At 38.8% G+C, this 25,035-nt stretch overlaps 3 protein-coding genes and 1 long non-coding RNA gene across 9 annotated transcripts; 3 read left to right on the top strand and 1 right to left on the bottom strand.

Moving 5' to 3' along the window:
• The first annotated feature begins 1,240 nt into the window (after nucleotides 1–1,240).
• On the top strand, nucleotides 1,241–2,142 carry LOC122289156 (protein P21-like). Its single transcript, XM_043096110.1, has one exon. It carries the CDS (start codon nucleotides 1,267–1,269, stop codon nucleotides 1,939–1,941), a length of 675 nt encoding a protein of 224 aa, XP_042952044.1. The 5' UTR covers nucleotides 1,241–1,266; the 3' UTR covers nucleotides 1,942–2,142.
• A 2,081-nt stretch (nucleotides 2,143–4,223) lies between these two features.
• LOC122289590 (protein P21-like) lies at nucleotides 4,224–8,101 on the top strand. Of its 2 annotated transcripts, XR_006236192.1 has the most exons (4): nucleotides 4,224–4,588; nucleotides 4,680–5,298; nucleotides 5,521–5,702; nucleotides 6,237–8,101. XR_006236192.1 is itself a non-coding variant. In XM_043096733.1 (2 exons), exons 1-2 carry the CDS (start codon nucleotides 4,297–4,299, stop codon nucleotides 5,189–5,191), a joined length of 804 nt encoding a protein of 267 aa, XP_042952667.1. In that variant the 5' UTR covers nucleotides 4,224–4,296; the 3' UTR covers nucleotides 5,192–5,481. The 2 variants fall into 2 exon arrangements, 1 of the variants encoding a protein (XP_042952667.1); XM_043096733.1 differs by lacking the exons at nucleotides 5,521–5,702; nucleotides 6,237–8,101 and having other exon boundaries at nucleotides 4,680–5,481.
• LOC122289588 lies at nucleotides 6,187–11,937 on the bottom strand. 2 transcript variants are annotated; one of them, XM_043096731.1, is made up of 6 exons: nucleotides 11,717–11,937; nucleotides 10,360–10,503; nucleotides 10,170–10,265; nucleotides 9,528–9,653; nucleotides 8,273–8,336; nucleotides 6,187–8,133 (listed from the first exon to the last, which is right to left on the bottom strand). In XM_043096731.1, exons 1-6 carry the CDS (start codon nucleotides 11,798–11,800, stop codon nucleotides 6,452–6,454), a joined length of 2,196 nt encoding a protein of 731 aa, XP_042952665.1. In that variant the 5' UTR covers nucleotides 11,801–11,937; the 3' UTR covers nucleotides 6,187–6,451. The 2 variants fall into 2 exon arrangements, with proteins under 2 accessions (XP_042952665.1, XP_042952666.1); XM_043096732.1 differs by lacking the exon at nucleotides 11,717–11,937 and having other exon boundaries at nucleotides 10,170–10,258; nucleotides 10,360–10,500.
• A 1,433-nt stretch (nucleotides 11,938–13,370) lies between these two features.
• LOC122289959 lies at nucleotides 13,371–19,730 on the top strand. 4 transcript variants are annotated; one of them, XR_006236268.1, is made up of 4 exons: nucleotides 13,371–14,546; nucleotides 14,864–14,941; nucleotides 18,209–18,798; nucleotides 18,958–19,730. It is a non-coding gene; the product is annotated as an uncharacterized LOC122289959 (long non-coding RNA). The 4 variants fall into 4 exon arrangements; XR_006236267.1 differs by having other exon boundaries at nucleotides 13,371–14,941; nucleotides 18,958–19,087; nucleotides 19,250–19,730; XR_006236266.1 differs by having other exon boundaries at nucleotides 13,371–14,941; nucleotides 18,958–19,087; nucleotides 19,243–19,730.
• The last annotated feature ends 5,305 nt before the right edge of the window (nucleotides 19,731–25,035 follow it).

The raw sequence follows: 25,035 nt of genomic DNA, 5'->3' as shown, positions 1-25,035 counted from the left end.
TAAAAAAGTATAAGAAAATGGGAGAGTAAATGAAGTATAAATAATAAAAAAATTATTTGAAGGATGAATAGTACCCGCTATATGTAGCAAGTTACTGTAGCAATTCGTATTTTACAAAATTTTTTACCTAATCGGATGGAGCTCATTTTATGAACATTCTTTTAAATATTTTACATTTTTTGTATTATACATGAGTCATTGAAAGTGCTCTTACAAGTTTATTATTATAATTTTTTCAAACTTTCAAATAAAATACAAAAAATTATTCAATTTTTTCAAATACCAAAATAAGAATAATATTATTAAAAAATTATATTTTAATAATATTTTAATTTTATAATATTTTTATTCAATTTATTTTCACTCTTTCCAAAATTTCATAAAATATAAAATATTTTAAATCAAATCCTTTATAACTCATCTCATTTCAATGTAAATATCTTATTATTATTCACAAAACATCTTAATTCATTTCATCTCCACTAACTATACAAATCAGGTCTAAATCATGGAATGGCCGCCGGGGACCCGAAGTAAATTATTAGAGGCAGGCGAGCGCACATGAAAGACTCATCCGCCATTACTTAAGATCAAACGCGAGCGCCCGAGGGCTTCGGCCTCTGATGATATTATTGATGGCAGCAGAGGGAAAAGTCTCAAAACGTAAGAAATCTACGACAATGGAACAGAATATTTAATTCCATGGCACAGCATCAATCGCGATCATGGGACCTCTAATTCATCCGATCCTAATTATTATTACTTCCTCTCGTACTTAATGGTCTGGTGATATTAGTCTAGTCAAGGTTGGAAACTAACCAACATTTACTTTGGAATGAGAAAATCTTCTCCACCGCACAAAAGCAAAAATTATATATGCTGGTCTTCTTCGTTCGATTTCTAGAGCAGAACATTTGTTAAAGTTATTTTATTTTATATTTTCATGGAAAGATAATATATATGATGTGTTTGCATTGTTATACGCAAGCTACCAAAATTTATTCTAGATGAGATGGATCGACGTTCACACTTGACAGATACTTATGGCCTTTATTTTTGCTAGCTATTTCTTGACTACTTTTCGAAACAAGCCAATGATAAAAACAGTTTAATAAAAATAACCAAAATACAGGATTGTATTTTCCATGGAAATAACATCGGTAAGTCTGTACACCATTCAACAACTAGCACCGAGCTTGCCCTATATAAACCCACCACCTCGCAAGCACCAAGTACGCAAACAAATATATCTTTTCACTCTTCAAAATGTTTGTCTCCAAAAACTTGTCCACTTTTTGCTTCCTTTACGCTCTTTCCTTTTCCCTTGCCCATGCAGCTACATTTGTTATAACAAACAATTGTCCCTACACGGTTTGGGTTGGGGCTGCACCCGGTGGTGGCATGCAGCTCAACCCACGAGGTACTTGGACCCTTAATGTTCGCGCAGGCACCACAGGGGGTCGCATCTGGCCACGAACTGGGTGCAGTTTCAATAGAGCTGGGCGCGGCAGATGCCAAACCGGTGATTGCGGGGGGCTTCTCCAATGCCAAGGCTATGGTGCACCCCCAAACACCCTAGCAGAATACGCACTTAACCAATGGAACAACTTGGATTTCTTTGATATCTCTCTTGTGGACGGGTTTAATGTTCCCATGGAATTTAGTCCCACCTCGAATGGGTGCACCCGTGGGATAAGATGTATTGCCGATATCAATGGGCAGTGCCCCAATGAGTTGAGGGCTTCCGGTGGATGTAACAATCCATGCACTGTATTCAAGAATGATCAATACTGTTGTAATTCTGGGAATTGCGGACCCACAAACTATTCCAGATTTTTCAAGGATCGTTGCCCTGATGCTTACAGTTACCCTAAGGATGATCAAACCAGCACATTTACATGCAACGGTGGGACTAACTACAAGGTTGTGTTCTGCCCTTGAAAGCAATGCCACCATAGAACTAGTAGTATTTATGTGATGATGTAATAAAAGCTTAATTTGGACGTTGCTTGGTGATCAGCACATGACATCGTAGTGTGCAAAATGCAAACGCCAAACTCCATACTCAGAGATGATGAGGTTGTAGTAATGTCTTGACGAAAGACTACTTAAATATATAAAATAACATTTCTAAACTCGTAATTACCATTTTGTAGATTAACCTAGCCATTAATTACCATGCATCTGTGCCCGTGTTTCAATATATATTTGATTATTTGTTGTGGTTGAGTTAATGATCACGAAGCAAGTTATGCATGCATGTTGATTAATGAACGTATAACTTTTATCCATATAATTAGGACCCGACCCACAAGGAAAAGTTTAGCTAGCTATCGATCGAGCTAATATTAAGGATTAATACTTGAAATCGAATTCCGATTGACTTTCCGAAATATTAAGGTAATATGGGCCGTGCTTAAAGAAAGAAAATGATTACTACTCGACATAATAATTATCCAATTTGCTGTATAATTTTGGATGAGAGAGCATTGCGAAAATACAATCCCGCTACGTACAGTCGGGATGTGCAGTCGTGGGGTAAGCGGGCAAGCCACGTCAGCTGAATTGAAAAAAAAAAAACAAAATTAAAAAGTAAACAAAAAAGTCTGAGACAATAGCAACATGGGGAGAAGGGTGGGACTGGAACCAGTAGAGAAGCAGGTCGTAAAGCATGCCCAAGGCGCTGATGATGGGTAAGTTGCCGGCGTTACCGATGTCCCTGACATTCTCGACGCCTGGGGATAGTTTAGGGTGGGAATGGAAGAGAAGAATTAAGGTATAAATGGAGGGATGGGCAAAGAGGAGAGGGGCGAGGGTAGGGAGGTTCTTAGGAGAGGCCAAAATGGTGATGGAAAGTCCACGGAGGGAGAGTTTGTGGGTGAGATCAAGGAGTGGGAGCATGTGGCCTTGAGCTGGCCTTGAGCTGGGTAAGGAAAGACCAGAAGGAGTATGGAAAGTCGGTTTGTAGACTGTACGCGAGAGAGAGATGGGTTCTTCACTTCTCGTTTGTGGAGGTCACAGCTCAAGTCATCCTCCACGGTGTCTGTTGGTCTGTAGACTCTATGCAAGGATCTCGAAAACAACCGGAAGTCATCCTCTGTCACATCCTCCACTACATGAGCAACAACAAGATCGTTCATGGCTTTGGTACCTCGCTTATACAGAATTCCCATTCCTTGTAGCGCAGTTGGCGAGAGAGCAATCTTTGATGTATTGTATGACTTTTCCGTTTATTCTCGGTTGTAATTTAGGAATCTCAAGTTTATTTAAGGGTTTCAGATTTAAAGGGTTTAAAGCCACAATCTTTAGTCAGCAATCTCTATCCAGAGTACGTTCATGGATATCCAAAGCCACACGAGCTTAAAAATGGCATGAACGAGGTCCTGAACGCAAATCGAAGGTGTTGGCGTCCTCCATTAGAAGCTAGCACGATGAAATAAAGAGAGCGAGAGAGAGACCGAGGCAAATTTGAAACCTGCCCCTGAAACTAGTGCTCAAGAAATGGGCTCTGGTGGAGCGACGGCGCCGGTGGCTTGTGGATCATTTCTGTCGGCGCTGACAAGCGGGGGAAGAGAAAAGGGTTTGAGACGGGGGTTGGGGAAGAAAGGAAGAAAGGGATGGATTTAGGGTTACCGGCTTGCAGAAGAAGAGGAAGGAGGAAACGAGATGGAGTGAGAGAGGAAGAGGTCAGATGGAGATGGAGATGCAGGGACTAGGGAGGGAGGGAGGGAGGAGGGGAGCGAAATTGAGAGAGAGAGATGGAGGTGGAAGGAAATGAAGAGTAAAAATGTAAATAGATGAAAAACGCACCGTTTTATTAGATGATGTGGATAAGCCGCTTGCAAGCCGATTACATCCGGCGCTTGCATCCAGCATTTTTTGCGAAAATAATATTGGTTAAGAGGCTGAGCAGGTGTGTCCTCTAGGGGCCACTCATTGTAGATTGCCTTAAAAAAGAAGTTTGTCATTGGGCTATACGGCCCAAATCTATCGGCCTTATGAGTCATTATCCTACATAAATTAGGCTGGTGGTAAGAGTCCGCGTGACCGGGAATCTTTTTTCTTCAAAAGCATTTTTTTTATTTTTTTCCTTCGTTTTTTTCCTAATTGTTGACTTCTCTCTGAGTATAACTCAAGTCAAGTCAACAAAGTACAAAACTGACAGAGTCCAAAAGAACAAACTTGTGTTTGCAAAAAACGCCGTGGATGTCACGAAACCGGCAATTTCCTCGAAAGCACAGCTCAAAATACTGAATATGTATGTAATGATGTTACCATCCCTCCCCAAAACGAGCAATGAGCCCTTCCAAAAACCTTTCCATCAATTTCTACTACCTTTGTATCATCAATCTTTGCTTTGCACTGACGCATGCGGCTACATTTGTCATAACAAACAATTGTAACTACACAGTTTGGGCTGCGGCTGTGCCCGGTGGTGGCACGGAGCTCAACCCACGGGTTGGAACATGGACACTAAATGTCCCATCTGGAACCAAGGGCGGTCGAATCTGGCCACGAACTGGCTGCGTGTTCAGTGGAACTGGTCGTGTCGTATGCCAGACCGGTGGCTGTGAAGATGGGGACAAAGGTAAATTATTTAATTCTTGTTTCATCCTTTTCCTTTATTCACTTTAGTTTGTTTTTTTATTGAAAAAAAATGGATTTTGAACATTTTCCAGCTACTGCTACTCGAAGAAAATTGAACCCAGCAGCATATTCCATCTCCCTGGAATCGGGTCCTCCCCATGTTGGAATCCTAGCGTCGACAATGTGCAGTAATGGTGGGCTTCTCGAATGCAAAGGCTACGGTACACCGCCAAACACCATTGCCGAATACTCACTAGACCAAGTTAACAACCAAGATTTCTTTGACATCTCTCTTGTTGACGGGTTTAATGTTCCTATGGAATTTAGACCCACTTCTAATGGATGCACCCGTGGGATAAGATGTACTGCTGATATCAATGGGCAGTGCCCCAATGAGTTGAGGGTTCCTGGTGGATGTAACAATCCATGCACTGTATTCAAGACCGATCAATACTGTTGCAATTCTGGGAGCTGTGGGCCCACAAACTATTCCAATTTTTTCAAGGATCGTTGCCCCAATGCTTACAGTTACCCTAATGACGACCAAACTAGCACATATACGTGCCCTGCTGGGACCAACTACAGGGTTGTGTTCTGCCCTTAAAGAACTGGCTCAGAATTAGCACGCAGTATGCCTATGAAGGGAGCTTGAGGGGCACTTGGCGAGCATGCATTGTAGTGTGCAAACACCAATTTCCGAATTCAGATGAGGTTGTAGTAATGTCTCTACGGAAGACTCAAATGTATTAGGAAAAAAATGAGATAGTTAAGCTAAATTATGAAATGCCTTGTCTTTGTTGTCTTCCTCTCTGGGCTTTTCTCTTACTTTTTTGGTTGCTTGTTTTAATTTTCATTCCTCCTAATAAATAAAAGACCTCTAATGGCATAAGTTAATTATTGCATTTGCTGACAATTTTCTTGTTCCTCGAAAAGATTTCCAGAAAAAGAGCACGTGAGAGACAGAGATCCCTGGGCAAAAGTAGTTTAAACTCGAGTCCTCGTCCTTTTGGTCTGTGTCTCTGGGGGGTCAAGCCTCTTCATTTTCCAAACAATCCTCATGGAACTCTCGAAGTCTTCCTTGGTTCTAAGGGACTGGAAAGCACCTATTTTTCTTGGTAAGTCTAGCCTCAATTTTTCCCTCGCCTTTTTCATTTGATTATTGGATTGTGATCGGGTTTTCAAGATATTATCATATCGGTAATGCTATACATTCTGAAATTCATAATGTAGAAACTTCCTTTTTTTTTTTTTTGTAAGGAGTAAAGATTTTTGGTCAGCGAGAAACAATTTTGATCGTTATTATTGCCTTAATGCTCTTTATTTTAATATGAGGATCAATATAGTTTGCGATAAATACTAGAATATGTTTGATTGAGATTAGAATGGCATGTGGGCAGATAACAAGGATCCTTGTATTATGATAGAAGTAGGGCGATTTAAACAGCATTTTGGCTCTTACGAGCCGTTCGCACGTGTGCAAGATCGGAAAAAAATTGTTTAAAGTTGATTTTGTGCTCTTGCGGATTGTATCCCATGAATCATGGCCTGTTTGGGTAGCTTAGGGTTAATTAGGTGCCAAAATTCTCATTTCAGACATAATTGACGAGCCTAAATTTTCCACCGAATTGATTATCCATCCATTTTGGCAGGAAAACACAGAAGCAAAGAAATAATCAATCTTACAACAGTTATCTGACTGAAATCTCTCTCTCTCTCTCTCCCCCCACTAGATCTTTTAACCGGATGATACAGAGCATCAAGCTCTGATTACAAATATTACAAGAGATAAATAGCAAAAGCGTCATGCTAGGGCTTTAAACAGTAGATTACTACTGACTATCCCAGACAACTAGCTGCCTTTATCCTAAGAGTTAACCTTTCCATGAAGATCCTCATCACCCTCCGAGTAAGGTTGTTGAGAACTAATTCCTCCACAACTCGGCAAGCTCACATGATTTCCTGGGGCCAGGAATGGAGAACTCCGGGACGGTTGGTGTCCTGCCATAGACTTTTCTGGTAAATCAAAATGGGATGAAATATCATTTTGGAAAAAGCTGGGTAAGCCAAAATCTGGCAATGCCAAACTACTATCCCTCTGTGTGTGAGAGATGTCAAGTTCTTCGTGGAAGCTTCCTTGAACTGCCAAATTATCTTCCACTGGTATTACACCTGTAAGTGTCTTGAATGCAAATTCTAGGCATGGGTCTGGCCAAGAATCACCGAAAGGAAAGGCAAGCTGTGGTTCTGGCATTATTTCAGTTTCAGGAAAATGCGGTTGCTCTTTGGGAACACTTTGGACTCCAAGAGGCAGTTGCTCTTTGGGACCAACTTGAACTTCAAGCGGCTTTTCGCTCTTGTTTGATGACACCCCAAGAAAGATTGGGGTGTTTACATTGTTAGAAACATGATGCGCAAGCTCCATGTCTAGCCCGTCCTCAAGTTGTCGAGATGCTCCATCTGCCAAAACCACAGGTAAAGTAGCTTCACTTTCACTAGACTTATTCCTTGCATTTTGAATAGCCTGTTCACCGAATCGGGAGTTGGCCACCATCTCAGGTTCAAGCCCAGCAAGCCGCTTTGAAGACCTTCGAGTCAAATTAAGATCTTTTTTGTTCTTGGATTTCTTCAAGCTATCCTGAGTTTTTCTAGTGCTGCTCTTTCTTATGCCACCCTCAAGCGAGTTCTCTTTTTGCTGGATATTGGCAGCAGGAGCCAAAACAGCCCCATAACTAGTAGTGTCCTCAAGTGGTAATGCACCTGTAAGAGTCTTGATAGCGAACTCTAGGCATGGGTCTGACCAAGAATTCCCAAATGGACAGCAATGCTCTTCTTCTAGTACCTCATCATCCATTTTGTCAGTTTCCAGCATCTCTAGTGGCCCTTTGGAAGCAGCTTTGTTTTGAAGATGCTTTTTGCTTTCGTCTGATGGCTCTCCATGCAATGCATGGTTCGGGTCTGTAGAACCATGCTGTGCATTCAGCATTTGTTGCCCATTCTCAAGCTGCTGAGATGCTCCATCTGACAAACCACATGAAGCCAAAACTGAATCTTGACCTGCTCCACTTTCACTTAACCTCCTTGTTAAAACTTGAAAAGGTTGTTGACTTGAAACTGAGTTCACAACCTGCTCAGGATCAAAACCAGCAAGTCTTTTTGAAGAACGGCAAGGCAAGTTAAATTTTTTTTTCTTTTTGGACTTGCTTGAGGTAATCTTATTTTTCCTAGTGCTGCCATTTTCCTTCACAGTCTCAAGCACATCATTCTCTTGCAGGATATCAACTGCAGGTGTTGAAACAGGCACATTATTAGGAGGGAGACTTTTTGGTTGACTTTTTCCCTTGGAGCTGTCAGCTTTAGGCAATGCTGACCTTCTTGGACCACAATTTTCCTTAGTTTCTGCAGAATCCTTAATGGCATCCTTCTGGACAATCTCAGCTGTGGGGACAAAAGCATCTCTCTGTTCATCAGATGCTTTATTTGCCCGTCCTCTCTTTGAGCTCTTGGCTTCTGCTAATTCTGAGTCACACCTAATAAACCTTCCTCTATCTGCAGTAAAAGTTTCAAGACAGAAAGTAATAGACATCAGATAAATTGATTCCCTATTGTACCACTCTGACCTGGACTAACTTTTAACATAATGGGTCAATCATGCTGGGAGAATTTATCATCATCCATGAACTCTCACCTGCAAAAAGCCTCCGTCTGGTTTCTGGGTGATTTAATTTCTGCCTTTTAACTGCAGTAGGTGGCTATAAGACGGACAAAAGGCAAAGAAGAAAACAAGATTATAAACTCAGGATTATCCTTTAGTTTAATGTCTTAACTCAAAAAAAAAAATGGTTAATTGTTGCAATAGATGGAAATCAGGCTTCATTTGGGGAAAAAAAAACACTTGGTCCACGCAATTTATTTTTCCCTTTTTGATTCTTTTGGACATGCTAACCTCAATCTGTAATTAAGTAAAACTTTCAATCTTGAGAAAAGGGCTTCACATACATTTTCCTCCTTCTGTTCCTAGGTGCAAACATGTATTTTTTCAATCCAAAATTATCCAATCAGGAGCTTTCAGGATGCAAACGTTAAAGGATTCTAGAAAACCCAAGGGGAAAATCAAATTAGTGATATTTAGGATGCAGAAGGTAAATGGATTATAGATGAGTTTCCATATCAGCTCTAAATATGAACCGGTGTCCCCTGGCTTCTGGGTGGCAAGACATCAAAGGAAAAATAATTTTTTATAGGTTCAACGGGAAAAACATAAATATAACCTCAATGCCTTAGATACCTTCTGGAGTTGAGGATCATATTTGTAATGGAAAGTAGTCAAAATAAGCAGAACTAATATGCCAGTGCCCCACAATTAATGGAAGACATTTCTCGTAATGAAAAGGGAAAAAGTATAGTGGAAACTCACACGATAGTCATCTTTTCTCTTCCTGACAAGATATTTGGAGGTTTTAAGTTTGATCTTAGTGTGGACTATGTTTACCTTTGTTATCTATCAAAAAAAAAGACTATGTTTACCTTTGCTTGATGCCACCTAGCTTGTTTCCCCGACTCCTGAGATCTTAAACGTTTGTAGCAGAGTTCTTTCTTAACTTTTTGTGTGGTTGTACTTTTTATCCTTTTCGTCTTTCTATTAATACTACTGTTTCATATTCACCAATTCTGGTCTTCTACCAAACAAAACAGCTACAGCAAGGCCAGCAAGGAAAAATGTCCATAATGTCTATTATTAAGGGATGAAACTACTTAATAAGACACGCAAAAACTTACAAATTTGGCATAACATTGTTACTGATGCATATTCTATAGTACGTAGCCAGGAAACAAGAGAAAAACCATAAAGTCAGTAAAATGAAAATACATAGAGAAAAGAACTCCAAAATAAAGATAGAATTTAAATCATGAGAATAGTTATGGGAATAAACTTTGCTAACCAGAGGCTTGCCAATATCTATTTTCCTCTTTCTGAATGTCTGACTACTGCACTTTACACTTTCGAGATATTGAAACACCTGTGGCTTGGAATAGAATCTACATCCGGTCAATGGATCAATGTAACACTGCAACAAGAATGTAGTTGCATAAAAACATTGTAAAGCATTATCGTTGGTAGGCACAATACAAGTCGAAATAGCACTAAGTTTTCTGAAAACTAATTGAAGTGTTCAGAAAAGAGGTAATAAAATTTGACTGCAAAAATTAATTAGCAATAACACTGGAGTCTTGATGCATTATTGTTTTCCTCTGGGCACATTATGTCAACTTACACACCCATTATGGATAATTAATGATTAGCAGCACGTAGAAGTTCCCATTAGAACCAACAATATAGATAATACGAGGGGAAAAAAATCAACCACCAGTGATGTCCTAAAAACAAAAGACAGGTGGCATTAAACTGCACACATACCAGAGCATTGCTGCACCATTCATGCACTATGGAGTAACATCTTAGTATTGAACCAGTCATTCTGTACTATAACTGGCATGAACACGCCAGGGGGTTGGTAATATAAAATGGTAAATTCCCATGCAAGATATATGCAAAAATATTACTTAATATGGGAATATCATACCTTGTACTTTGCTCCCATACCATTGTTTCGGGCTTTCACTTCCATGTTCCAACCTTTTGGTAACCATTCAGGATTCTCATTTGTTTCTGCTGCAAGCTGTTAAAAACAAACAATGACAGAATAAAAGTACACAAAAATATGGTAAGCCAAAAAACCAATGAATAGTTTGATGTTTCAATTTCATACTTACTGGCTTCAGATTGTTTCTAGAGTGCATTTTGATGTGCCTGTTTTTTGGAAGAGGCTTTCTGCCTTGACTGCTATTAAATTTTATACGGTGGATAACATCGTCCTTGGAAAATAACTTCTGTCCAGTTTCCAAATTTGTGTAAATCTACAAGAGTGCAAATAAAAATATCATAAGCATCAGAGCAATTCCATAACCAGATAACCAATCCTAGTGTTTTTTTTTTTTTTATCAGTTTGAAAACTTCACTCTATAGCTGCCTATTCCCTTTCTAAGCCAATGATGAGTTCTAAATTTGTTGCTCCTTAGTGTTGCCAAGAGGAAAGAGTAAAAGTGGACATATAGCTCCAACGTAATCAAAGGCTTCCTAATTTTCCTTTTTAGCCCCACATATACTGCAAATGAAAAGATCTTGCATGTAATTATCAGAACTAAGAGATTAACAGATTTTCAACTACTTTGTGGCAGAACAGTGTAAGGACTAACATAAACGTTGATATAAATAATTGTGTAGAGACGTTAATTTGTATATGATGGTTACATGAGATCTCGTTTATAAGTTTAAAAAAATCAACAGACAAGGCAAGGTTCCATGAAATTACTGTTTCCACCTACTGACAATTATTGCTTATATTATATGCATGTATAGGTTTTCCATGACATGGTAATTATTGACAGGAGAAAGTGTAATTGGTAATTGATTCCCAACGTTCCCTGATTTTGAAAAGCGAAAAGACTTCTGATCATCAATCCTCTTCACTATTTCGACAGCATAGCAATATAAATATCTCGTGCAATGAACAAGCAAGATTAAGATCATTTATTTATTTATTTATAAGCAACCAAGACTAAGATCATTATGAATTTAATTAAGCCAGACTACAAATTCAGAGGCAGCAACTCCCCTCAATCCTACAGATGCGAAAGTAATTAGTACGAAAACATACACTCCCGTCTACACTACAGATGCGAAAGCAATTAGTACGAAACCATACAAATTTCTTGGTATACATAACTCACTAATCTACAGGCAATCCCTTTCCTTTCACCATACACAAATTTTCCAACATCCAAGAAAAGAACATCATCAGCAATCACATTATTGAGGACATTCAAACTAACCTATAGAACTTTAATGAGCTAAAAAAAAAAAAAAGCACCGTTAATCGTTATCCATATAGTTGAAAAAAATAAGATTAGGTCTAACAGAGATAAGCAGTTAAGCACATATATTTATCAAAAGGGATCGATCATTCTGAGATTAACATCGTCGTGATTATATTCAGCTGTGAATATACAACTGCAAGAGGTACAGTGTCAGTACCGAACAACAGTTAAGTTCTCTAGTGTTAGAAATTACCCTAATTTTGCGACCAGTTTTTTGGACTTTAAATTGGACTGTCCAGCCGGAGGGGAGCCATTCCGGCGAGTTCCGAGCCACCATGGCACCGTAATCTAAGCTCTATAAGGTAAGAATTTGCCGGAACGGGAAGCTTTCACCGACGTTCTCTCACTGTTGAATCTCCGTCTCTCGATAAAGTCTCCGCTTTTAAAGAATGGGATAAAATGAAACAATGTGTATACTAATTGGAAGCAAGCCGTGCGAGGCCACGTGTATTAAAGAGGGTTTCACTGGAGTTGGGACCGTTTACGAAACAGCTGCGAGTGAATCTAATCTTGTCTCCGGATATGTATACGTGATGCTGATATTTTATAAATGGATAATGATATTTTATTAATTATTATTTTTTTAAAAATTTAGATTAAAATTTTCAGAATATTTTTTTACAATTTAATTAAAATAAAAAATTGAATTTATTTTAAATTAATTTAAATAAATACATTGATTGATTCAATTTATTTTCTTTTAAATTATGCAAAAAAATTCATACTCTATAATTTTTAATCCAGATTCCATATTCAAAGAACCAAAAAAAAAAAAAAAAAGGAAGCTAAATAGTAAAACAGCAGTAAATAAATTTTAAAGATATCATTACCTTTTACAAATATAAAATGCTGAAAAATGGACAGTGTTTCTCTAGTTCTAAGTCATAATATAGGAACAAAAATTATAAAAAATGAGTGATGGATGATTAAGCTTCGATTTGGCCACTGAGAAATTTTAGATCAATAGCCAAACCGACCTTAACTCATTCCATGCTAGAAATAATCACAAGATATCTTAAAACATATATTCTTATTTCTCAATAAATTATAATATATTGTGATCCATAATATAGTTGGCTGCATTCAAATAATGAACATCATTTTTCAAAGGGGTAGTCTTTAATAATAATCTACACCTAACATTTAGTTATTAGCATCAAAATAATGGGCATTAACAAAGTAATCATAATCGAGATCGATTCATACACAATATACAGTATATAATCATACCATTGTCTAAGCTTGAATATGAAAACATCTTTGAGCAATCATATTCACTCCAAAAGTTTGGAGCTATACCAAAAAATATATATATATATATATATAAGTCAACCAGCTAGGCATGAATATTCTTCTCGAGTAGTGCTATTTAAATATTTTTAAACTACACATTATCCACATGACATATTTTTATTTGTAAAATTTTAATTTTAAAATTTATATTCCAAATCAATTATGCTACGTAGATAATGTGTGATGTAAAAATTTTTCAAATAAAATTATTCTGTTATTGTATAATGAGATCAAATAACCTAATTCATAAAAATAAATAACTCTCTCTCTCTTTCTCACAGCTTCCATGAATACCAAAAAAGCCATAAAATTGTATCTAATAATAATAAAGATATTAATAAGTATATAAAAATAATACTTAGATAATAAGGGAAAAAATTATCGAGAAAGATAGTGTCCACATTTAAGCCCAACGATATCAAATCTTATAAAGTATAAACCCAACAAATCCAAATATTTAAGCCGGAATCTAATCTGGGTAAGGACGAGACTCTCAGGCCCATCTGGGCCCAATAACTCCACCTCAAACCCTATATAAAAACCCATATTCGTCTTCCTTTATTAAACACCATACAGTTGTATTTACTATTTCCTGCTCGCTCTCTCCTCTCAATCTTCTTTCCCTCGCTCTTTGTACTATCTTCACCCCATTCCTCCCATCGCTCATTTGGCTCAAAACCAAATGTCCCCAGGTGCTGCGACCCTTCTAGAACGTCCCAGAACCTTCTCGAAGCTCCTATGCACTCTCGTCTTCACCCGACCCATGGGCGGTGGGCCCCGGACCTTCCCCGGTGGCGTAACTAAGTGGCAATGGAGGCGTATGCATGAGAAAAAAGCCAGAGCGAAAGAGATGAGACGTATTGAGCAAGAAAAGGAGCTTTATCAGGCTCGAATTCTGTCCTATATCAGGGCTAAACTCTCCGGTAAGTCCGACCCACCTATAAGCCCGAACCCTTCAACCGGTGGCGGGCCGAGGAGCACCACCGATCACATTAAAGCCCTAGCCAATCGCTTCATGAAAGAAGGAGCCGAAGATTTGTGGAACGAAGAAGACGGTCCGTTGAAATCCTCGCCTCCGCGGGGACCGAATGGATGGTCAGGGTTTATTGGATCGAACAGACAGAGATGATCGGTCGTATCGCTGATCGACTTGAGGAAGCCGGTATGGGAAGGGCGGGAAAATGTGAATTTGATAAACTCGAATTCCGTAAATACAAGGAATTATTCTGTGCAAAGCCGGAGGCGTTTTCGGAGAAATGAAGGCTCGGACGAAGACTCGGATTACGGTCCAGTAAAGGAGCCAGCAAAGCCCTTTGCAAAAAATTTGGGGGGAAATTGTGAGGATTTGAACTCGAGCAGTGTGAAACGTTTGGTTCAAAGGAGAAGGTTCTGTAGTGACGATTATTTGGGTTTGGACTTCGAGGGACAGTCGGCTACGTATTCCGCGGGTAATTGTGGGGAAGGCTGACTGTGGAAGGAGAGGACTTGGAGGATGAGAAGGTTGGAATGAGAGGTGGGAGGGGAGTGAGGAAGGTTGGGAGCAGTGCGTCTCTCGGTAAGTATGATATGAAGATCGCTAAAAGAGTGCTGCTGCGGCTGTTGGAAGAGGAAAGTGTTTTTCCGGGTCAGGTTGAGTTGATAATGCGTGAACTTAGCAAGAAGAGTTTTGGTCGAGAATGTTACTTCTGGTTTCTAAGAGAGTATTAGAAATGAGAGAATGAAGTATCGAGGTATGGTATCGAGGTATTTCTGGTACAAAAACTATGGAAATTATTGTATTAAAATCTCGTAGATTTATCTGTATTTCATTCGTTGGCGTATGAAAGTGTAGTTTTTAATCTTTTGGTAGATTTGTTTTTTTTATATTATAGGCAAAATAAAATTTTATTGAATTAAATAAATAGGCAATTGCCCAAGTACACAGGAAGTATTGATAGATTTGTCTTTCCGATATATGGTTGTATGGTGTATGGATTATCAGGGTTTTGGAATGGGAAATTTCTCTGTGCTAACAGGTTTGATGAATGTGGCATATCTTCAATGACAGTCGAGGCACACACTGCTGCTGGTTATGTTCAAATGACACGGGTACAGGAGGCGGCTGCTCTATCTGCTTGCCTTGAGGGTATGTTAGCTGCATCTTTGGCCATGCCTGTTGCAATCCTTGATTATGTTCTTTACTGAGCTAGACATTGTTGATAATAAGCTGTTCACTTATTTTCTAAGAATTCAGTGTTTTCATTCATTAAAATACCGTAATAGCATTTATATGCATTCCTGAGTGGTATCATTCAACGGCCAACTTTGCGGTTGAAATGTGCAAGTATGTGTTTAGTTACCTTGACCTTATGGAAAGGGTGTGAGTGATGCATCTCGCCTAGAAAGGGACTTCGAAGAAAGTGAGATTTATGAAGTTGTGAGGAAAATGGCAAAGGACAAGGCACCAGGACCGGATGGCTTTTCTATGGGTTTCTTTCAGGGTTGTTGGGAAGTTATTAAGGAAGACCTATTGAAGGTCTTCCAGGAGCTTTTCAGCGAAGGAAGGTTTGAAAAAAGCCTTAACACAACGTTTCTTGCTTTGATACCTAAGAAGGTGGGAGCGGCGGAGATTAAGGATTTCAGGCCTATTAGTTTAGTGAGTGGGGTGTATAAGATAATTTCCAAGGTTCTTGCGAATAGACTGAGTGAGGTGATGGGGAAGACTGCCTGTCAACCCCAAAATGCATTTGTAAAAGGAAGACAGATACTGGATGCGGTGTTAATTGCTAATGAATGTCTTGATAGCAGAATGAAAGCCCGGAAAACAGGATTAATGTGCAAGCTTGATATGGAAAAGGCGTATGATCATGTCAATTGGGATTTCCTTCTTCATTTACTTAGAAGATGTGGTTTTGGAGAGCGGTGGAGGACATGGATCCATTGGTGTATTTCCTCGGCAAAATTCTCTGTATTGTTGAATGGAGTATCAGTGGGTTTCTTCTAGAGCTCCCGTGGATTGAGACAAGGGGACCCTTTATCCCCTTTGTTATTTGTTATTATCATGGAGGCACTAAGCAAGATGCTATCGGCTTTGGTTGTGGATGGTGTTATAACAGGCTTCCCGATCGGAATCCCGAGTAGGGGCATCATTAATATTTCCCACTTATTATTTGCAGATGATACACTGATTATGTGTGAAGCAGACCAAAGGCAGGTTCAAGCGTTGAAGGCCTTACTGTTCTGCTTTGAGGCAGTCTCTGGGTTGAAGGTAAATATGGACAAATCAGAACTAGTGCCAATTGGGATTGTTCCTAATATTCGCCTCTTGGCAAGAACGTTGGGTTGCAAGATAGCATCTTTCCCTTTGACTTATTTGGGACTTCCGCTAGGAAGTGCTTCGAGGGCTTCTTCAATATGGGATACAATAATCGAGAAAATAGAGAGGCGATTGGCGGGGTGGAAAAGAATGTACTTGTCCAAAGGCGGTAGAATCACTTAGATAAAAAGTACTTTATCTAACTTACCCACTTATTTCTTATCTCTTTTTCCGGTACCAGCAAGTTGTGGCAACCCGTATTGAGAAGCTCCAACGTGACTTTCTGTGGGGGGGTTTGGGGGATGAATTCAAGTTCCATTTGGTTAAATGGAAACAGGTGTGCCGCTCTATCCCGGGGGGAGGATTGGGAGTTAGGACCCTAAGGGTGTTTAATCGGGCATTATTAGGCAAATGGTTATGGAGATTTGCCACCGAACCAGACTCTCTTTGGAAATTGGTCATTGAAAAGAAATATGGAGGCTTATGGGGAGATTGGTGCACTAGGGAAGTTAATGGGGCTCATGGAGTTGGATTGTGGAAGCACATTCGAAGAGGTTGGGAGGTGTTTAATCGTTTTGTTAGGATCCAGGTGGGTACAGGAACTAGGATTAAATTTTGGAGCGACGTGTGGTGTGATAGCAGAGCTTTAAAAGATTTGTATCCCTCTTTATTTCAATTGGCAAATGTAAAGGATTTATCAGTGGCGGATGCTATGGAGGTGTCGGGGGGGCGGAGTACTTGGAATATTAATTTTGGTAGAGCAGTTCAGGATTGGGAGATAAACAACATTGCAGATTTTTACAGTTTTATTTATTCCATAAGAGTAAACAGCTAGCAAGAAGATGTCATGTGGTGGATTCCAGCAAGAAAAGGTATCTTTTCGGTGAAGTCTTTCTATAAGGCTCTCACCCCAGAGTCCAATTCTCTCTTCCCTTGGAGAAAGATCTGGAACCACAAGGCACCTCCAAAAGCCTCTTTCTTTGTCTGGACAGCCTCCCTGGGTAAGATTCTTACCACGGATAATCTAAGGAAAAGAAGGATCATTATCGCAGACTGGTGTTGTATGTGTAAAGGAGGGGGAGAGTCGGTAAATCATCTTCTGTTATATTGTGATGTAGCAAGGACTCTATGGAACGACGTGTTTGCTCGATTGGCACTGGTTTGGGTGATGCCGAAAACTGTGGAGGCAGCGTTGGCCAGCTGGCCTAGCATAAGAGGTAGTCAACCGATTAAAGCGATGTGGAAGATGATCCCTATTTGCATCTTATGGAGTTTGTGGGGGGAGCGTAACGAGCGGACTTTCGAAGACAAGGAAAGATCTATAGAGGAGCTTAAGTTCTTGTTTTTTAGAACACTTTGTGGTTGGGCCATTGCTGTAGATTTTAATGGCATGGCCCTTCGGGATTTCCTTGCCTCTAATGTGCTCACTTAGGTGGGACATCAGAGTTGTAATACAGGCTTTTGCCATTCTTTGATCAATAAAATTTATTTATTTATCAAAAAAAAAAAAGGTGAAGATGTGAGCGAGGTTGGATGTCACAACTGCTGGATTGGGATGAGAGAGGTGATGTCCTGTCAACTTAAGATGTTGGGGAATAAATTCTTAGGCATGAAACTGGAGCCTTACATCAAATTGGTGAATGAATTATCTATAGGATTAATGTGTAGCTATATGAATTTTGAGTGTCAGGGTGAAGTGTTAATGTGTCATGATTAGGTCAAGGTTGTAGTGGTCGATGTTGCTTGTAGCTATATTATGTTGTCATTATATATGGAGCATTTGGGGACCTAAGAAAGCTTACGATGCTATGATAAATAGTCACTTACTGCGTCTCCATGTCTTTATAAATTATATCACGGTTCATTTAATTATATCATGCCATTTCATAACCATGTGCTGTTTACCTTTGATAAGGTTGTTTCTGAAGTATTCACCTTTAAGATGGTTACTTTCAATTTACTTTGTTGAGTTTTGTATTTGAATGTCAATTCCATGGTGAAATGTTATGTTTTTAGTTCCATTTATGGTCTATTCATTTGGAATTAAGATGTATCCTTCCAAGTATATTTGTATCATTGAAGTTCTAAATTTGACAGGTGCACAGAATCTGCTCTTTAGAATGTGCAGAGATGCTGGCTGTAAATAGCAGTACCTTGAACTTATGAGAATATCTTATAGCTGGTCCGTCTGCTGAAGATCAAATAACAGCCCTCCAATTACATTTTGCCGTGTACCTCTTCCATTTCTCATTCCATGTACCTGTCTACACTGAATCTTCCATTTCTCATTCCATGAAAAACCTTCCTCCTCTCCCTCTTCCACCAAGGCTCACACCGGTCACTGCCGATCTGCTCACCTGGTCGAACGTCTCTACGGTCATCTTCTCCGACGCGGAAGCCTCCTCCTATCCCTTTTCCATCGAAGCTCAGTCCGAAAACCCCCAATCTGCTCACCTGGTCCAAGGTATCTATAGAAATCTCTCTCTCTCTCTCTCTCTCTCGCCCCCCCCCCCCCCCCCCCCCCCCCCCCCCCAAAAAAAAAAAAAAAAAAATCTTCTTCTCTGCAACAAGAATGGAAGGTAGGAATGAATACCAAAAAGGGCTGTGGACAGAGGAGGATTGGATTTTAATGGATTGCATAAGGGTGCATGGAAAAGGCAAGTGGAATCGAATCACGAAAATGTCAGGTTTGTAGTTTATCTAATCTTTCTTCTATTTCCACTGTTACGAGGAAAAGCATAAACTTGAAGCTCGATCATGCCAATCGTCTATCTGTTACACAGATTTGATGCTATTGCCCAAAAAAAAAAAAAAAAAAAAAACTCAAAAAATTGTGGTACACGCAGGTTTGAAGAGGGGTGGCAAAAGTTGCAGATGAAGGTGGATAAATTGTCAAAGTCCTAGTGTGAAGCGGGGTGGTTTTTCAGAGGAAGAAGAGGACCTCATAATTCGGCTCCATAACCTTCTGGGAAACAGGTCTGCTTCTTTGATCATTAATGATCTTTATACGTTTTTAATTTCTTCCTGCATGTTTTCCAGTGTCAGTACTATCGATCATTAGCCTCTTGAAAATCTGAACTTTCCTTGCTGCAACTATGATTGTCTCCATTAATATATTTAATAAAACAAAGAATCCAGTGAGAAGTCAGTGCAAAAATCAAATCATGGAGTGGCGGAGGAGACAGCGGTGACCTCTGTCAATGACGATGGCTACTAGGTTGGGTGAAGGCTGTGATGGACAATGGAAGAAGCTGAGAGAGAAAAAGCTTCGACAGATAGGGGGCGACGGAGGAAAACCACAGTGGGGGGCGACGGAGCTTGGTCGTGCGATGATGTTGTCTGGCTGTGGCGGCCATGGAGCTGGTTTGGTGCGGTGCGGCTGTGGTCTGAGTATATAGTGCGGTGGCAGTTCGAAAGATAACAAGGTTGAAGTCGAAGTTCTTTCTCAGAGAGTTTTAGTCAGATGAGATCAAGTGTTCTCTGTTTTGTGTAAGATCTCCTACGTGTCTTTTGTTGATTGGGGGCTGTTAAACACACAACTTCAGCCCAACCGTTTCGAAGAGGAACAGTAAACTTATATGATCTATTCTTAATTTCAATGGACCATTTATGACTTCTACAACCTTCACTTTTACGACGTTAGTGAAGTGTGCATTGCAAGGTTGTAGGTTATCAGTCCCCACAGGTTTCCTATTTGTAATCCAGGGGATCTGTTTAAAACGAGAGTAAAGAAATTTCTCGTGAGAATTTGAAATGATAAAAAAGGGATATTGGCTCTGAAGATTCCAGGAAAATCATCCGAACTCCTTGAAGTTACACAATACTTTATAAAATGGTCAACTGACAAAACAACACATACATCTAGTGTCCTTTCTAATAATCAAAGAAAAGACCAGATATGATTTTTCGATTGACCCAGAAATCAATAATGCAAAGTGATAATAATGTTGTTTATAAGAATTAGCAAGTTGTGCAGCTGCTGGCCATCATTGATTATTCATTCTACAATGTCAAGAATGAATACATCGGCACCGAAGATGGTCTGAGCAACTTAGCCCTGCTCACGCGGCAAACAACCCACTAAGCAAAGACCTCAAATTTTGAAACTTTAGTCCCTTTCGAATTAAATTGGATTGAAGTACTCAGTTTAGTTTAATTTTAAGTCGAGTATAATATCAAAATACTCAATTCTTAAATCATTATATTCATTTCAATTTAAAATTTTTTTCACGTGTGACTCATAATATTTTTCAATTCAATATTTCTTAAAATGTGAGACGTATAATATTTTTCAATTTTTTATAAATACATCTACATTCATCTTAATATCTAAATACATCTAAACTCATTATACTATTTTAACTCATTATTATTTATAAAGAACTCAATTCAATTTAACTCAACTCAACGTCCACCTACATTAGGGTACGAAGAGATGCAAGATGCTTGACCTATAAAAATAATTACACATAATTATATTTCAAAAGACCAAATTCACCAACCGTAGGGTTGTTATATCTCAAAGAACTTGGCCTAACTGTAGAAGAGCATGCGTATTAAATTGGGACCCTGCGATAATCAAATATTCTTCGGGTTATCCTGTTTAATACGCAATCCTACGAGGCATCTGCTAGCTGTTATGAACTTGTCAAGCTTAGCCTGGAACATGTGTACGATGTATCAGGGGGCGGCTCCAAACAAGGGCTGTCATATTAAAATAAATAAATATAGAAATTTTATTTTATGAAAAATATTAAAATTTTAATGATGTGTATTTCAGGAGTTTATATAAATATCTTCCGTCTAGAATAAAATTGTAAAAAGAATTAAAAAATATATATCTGCATCTTTAACACTGGAGCAACAAAAAGTTCCAACTTGTCACTGTGATCGTGCAGCACGTGTCTATAAATCTACCTCTCTAGTCGTCGACAATAATTGTGACACAAGTTGAAATAATCGAAACCCAAATGGGAAGAAGTCAACGCACTCACCATTCACAAACGATTTTTCAAATCTGCACTCCCCACATGCAAAAGGACTGTATTAACCTTCAACCTCCCATAATATATCAAATCATGACCTCCCACGTATTATCACCCCCATATCGTGAGTCACTCGACACTCTGTGAATCATTCAAAGGCGCATGTTTTCGCCTGGTTGGAAAAAATTGAGCTGAAGGCAAAAGATGCAGTTTAAAATTGCAAAATGGATTGTTCGCAAATTAGGTGACAAGAAGAGGTCATTTCAGTCATTTCAATATAACTAATTGAGGATTTTGGCTCTATCTTCACCCAATGTTGTCTGATCCAATATTAAAAGAGTCGAGCCCTGCCTGCATTTGAGGACATGCTCAATTATAAGCAGCTTCCTCTGCCTTTTGTTTCAACAAGATTAGTTCTTTCTCATCTGCAGATTCATGGGGATTCAGCATCTCAGGCTTCCACTTCTGGTCTTTGTGGTAATACTCGCAATCAGCCAGCGATCAACTTGCCGCCATATCCGCAAAAATATGGTTGAAAAAACCAAGCAAACAGATATATTCAACTCCTCTTCCCGGTTTTCATGGCATTTCTCCGGTAGAGCCCCAGAGGGATCAGACAAAGATGATATCGACCCAACTTATCGAGTTTCTTTCCCGGCAGTTCCAGGGGGACCAAACCCACTTCATAACTGATCGGCCTTCTTGTAAATCTTGTTTGTGTTTGGTGAAGAAAGAATTTTTGCAGTTTGTATTGTAATTCTTTTTGTTTTCCTCGGAAAAATGTAGAGCAGAAAGACTCCAAGGAGAAATGTGAATTATCGTAAATTCGTAGGGTCTGAAGAAAATGTAATCTTAGATGGTTTTATAGTAAGTACAATTCATAAAAAAGCATGCATACATAATTGCTCAACGCCTGAGATTCAATCATGTAATTTGCTGGAGTTTTGCTTCTCACAACAGAGCTGCAATCCAATCTGGTGAACGCCTTAGTTAACAAGATAGATGATATGATTTTGGAATAAAATATTTGTTGGTGTAAAGGAGTGTTAGAATATTATATTAGAATATTACCATATTTATAATATTGTAGACGAAGAAACAAGAGTGAGAAGAAATTTGCTTCAATGTGCGATATAATGTCGTTTTTCTTAAGATAATATTTGCTTCCATCGGTAATGGTGTGCACATGGATTATCAGCAAATTTACTTAAAAAATATTAAATTTGTTTCTACAGTTAAATAGATCTTAATTACAAGTTGTGCAGAAATGAAAGTATTTTGGAAGAAAGAGAGAATTTTGAAGTTATCATATGCATAAAATAAACTTGTAAGACAATGGGTCTAATTATAGACAAAAGATGTTACGAGAAGTGGTAAATTTTTGTGTGGCTAAGGACTCATTTGTATACTTGGAGTTAGAATTTGTGATTAGTAGTAAAATGGTCTATGAATAATAGTAAACTAGTTTGAGTTAAGATATTTTATCAGATTTAAAAAAAAAAAATACGATTCTAACCAAAAATATTTTATAGTTAATATAATTTTTTAATATAATTCTTATTTTGAAAATTTTCTAATAAAACTGGTTTTGAACAGAGATAGAAGTATTGGACCTGTTGCCGAAAGATAGTTCTTGAATTTGGTCCAACGAACATCGGCACCCTTCATCCGATAGGCCTACTGAGCAGCACTTGGCCGCACACTTCAAGGGACAAAGAGCTCGATTAATTCATGAAAGCGTGAACAAAGAGTTTCGTGCCGGAAAAAAAAAAAAAGGGGATTGAAGTACAACAACGGATGGTGTGAATGGTCAATGGGGTTTGGCCACCGACTTAAAAGAGTGTATTTTTGACAAGTAACTGTAATGGTTTAAGGAAAAAAAAGCCAAACTTTCAAGCAATATTTTAAACTTTGAAAAATGTTTCTTGCACACGTCGAAGGGACACGCCGCGTACACGGTTCAGGTGGCATTAATGAAACGGTGCGCAGCACCAGTTCTCCGAAACGGTGCGCAGTACTCCGAAATCGATCAAGACCTTCGTTGCCTTTCCCCCCTTCAGAATTGTTTCTTCATTCTTTCCCCCTTCAGATGAATCTCCATCTTCATCTCTGTCGAACCTCTCCCTCTCCCTCTCCCTCGAAGACGCTAATCATTATGTTACTAAACTTAGGAGATGAGTCTTTTGCACGAACGGAAGCACAAATACCATGGCCCCTTGCCTCTGCCGCTTGCTTAAATACCATGGCCCATTGTTCTGAAACCACTCCAGACCCTCAAGTTCACCAAGGAACTCGCCAGCTTCATGGGTTTGTTCTTTTTAATTTTTTTAATCTAAAATTTTGGGGGTTGCCCATTGTTTGGTTGTTGAGAAATTTTTTTGGGGAAATAGAGAATTTTTTTAATCTAACAAATCGATTAGTTAGTTTATTGATTTTCCTCTCATTTCTGTTTTTCGCATGCATGAGGATCAGGAGCTCCTTGGTGCTCCTCATGGATGGTAACAACGCCACGCTTACTGTTCTGCATTGCAAGCTTCTTCTTCATCGAGCTAAAAACTCACAATTTACACAACAAAGAAAAAAAAAAGTACAAGTGTGGGCTGGAGAGTTATGGAGAATTTGAGTTTGGGTTCGCAAACACCTCTCTTTGCAAAACAATTTGAGTTCTGGAAAATCTGAAGAGGCGTAATCGATTTCTGTTTTTTTTTTTTAATAATATATCAGCAGCCACGTCAATGATTCCACAACAGGTACCCAGCGGCGGGTACCTGTAGCAGTTCTGGTTTCGTATTTATCCAAAACAATTGTTACGTCACGATAGCAAAAGATGGTCGTTGTTAGAAAAGAAAGCTTGAGATGCTCTAGAATATGATTTCTGCTACTTATCAATTAATTAAAGTCCAAACATATGTTCATAAGTGGTTATATTTTACTACAATTATTTAAAACTACTTTGTAGTACTACAACGTGGTAGGTCTCTTTAGCTCTAGATATTCATCAATTTCAACTTAGAAAATAATGGTTTAGAAAAGAAGACTACAATTTTGAAGGGGAATTGACCTAGAAAACCATGAACAACAGACAAAAACTTGAATTAAGAGACGTCATTGATTACGAAAAACAAAAGATGTCGATGCCTACCGCGTACATGCAAGACTCCGAAGGAACATGTCATGGACTGTGCACAAAAGCAAGAGATAAACAAACTATAAATATTATTTAAAAAAAAAAAAACAAACTATAAATATTTACCCATAAGCTTAACTTTAAACCAAGAGCAAAACCATAGAATTTTCATACAAGGCGTCGTCTGCATTGCTGGTACATCCTCGCTTTTATATTACGAAATAGAAACAACCGTGAATCCAGCTGGGACGAAGAGGTACTTGAAATTTGATTGTTCTTAAGTTTTCTCTCTAATATAAGCTTGAGATCCAAATTTGATTAATGACATGCATCCTTAATTAATACCCACCGTTTCTTTGCTTCTGCATTTGTTTCAAACATTTTCCTAGGATTGCAGTTGTAACGGGGGCCAACAAAGGGATCGGATTTGAGATATCTAAACAGCTAACCTCAAATGGGATCAGGGTGACATCGACTGCAAGAGATGCGAAGAGGCAAAATGGACGAACCTTTCTTACAGTTAAAACTTCATACATAACAGCTTTAGTTCAACAGATTCTTTTAACTATAAGAAATGAGCGAACCTCTCAAGAAAATAGGCAAAATAGAACCGAAATATTAGCAACAACACTCTGTATTTAAGTAATATAAAATTGGGGATGTCATTCCATGATGGAAGGACGCTAGTGTGATAACGTACAAAAAAATATAACCCATTTGGGCAATTGACATGTTAGAAGTTGTGGTTTGAATTTTCTGTAACTGCTCACAAGGGAAGCACCAAAAGTGTTGGTGCCATATGGCTCCTTCTA

The sequence above is a fragment of the Carya illinoinensis genome, chromosome 12 (genome assembly GCF_018687715.1).
Source record: "Carya illinoinensis cultivar Pawnee chromosome 12, C.illinoinensisPawnee_v1, whole genome shotgun sequence".
NCBI lineage: Eukaryota > Viridiplantae > Streptophyta > Magnoliopsida > Fagales > Juglandaceae > Carya > Carya illinoinensis.
The sequence above is the reverse complement of the archived record's forward strand: the minus strand, read 5'-3'. Positions and strand labels throughout refer to the sequence as shown.

Excerpts from the sequence above, each read along its gene's own strand:
- LOC122289590 (XM_043096733.1), top strand. The coding sequence starts at position 4,297 with ATGAGCCCTTCCAAAAACCTTTCCATCAATTTCTACTACCTTTGTATC. Across the intron at positions 4,589-4,679 it reads CTGTGAAGATGGGGACAAAG|CTACTGCTACTCGAAGAAAA; the intron begins GTAAATTATTTA and ends AACATTTTCCAG.
- LOC122289156 (XM_043096110.1), top strand. The coding sequence starts at position 1,267 with ATGTTTGTCTCCAAAAACTTGTCCACTTTTTGCTTCCTTTACGCTCTT.
- LOC122289588 (XM_043096731.1), bottom strand. The coding sequence starts at position 11,800 with ATGGTGGCTCGGAACTCGCCGGAATGGCTCCCCTCCGGCTGGACAGTC. Across the intron at positions 9,654-10,169 it reads GTATGGGAGCAAAGTACAAG|TGTTACATTGATCCATTGAC; the intron begins GTATGATATTCC and ends TTCTTGTTGCAG. Across the intron at positions 8,337-9,527 it reads TAGATATTGGCAAGCCTCTG|CCACCTACTGCAGTTAAAAG; the intron begins GTTAGCAAAGTT and ends TCCGTCTTATAG.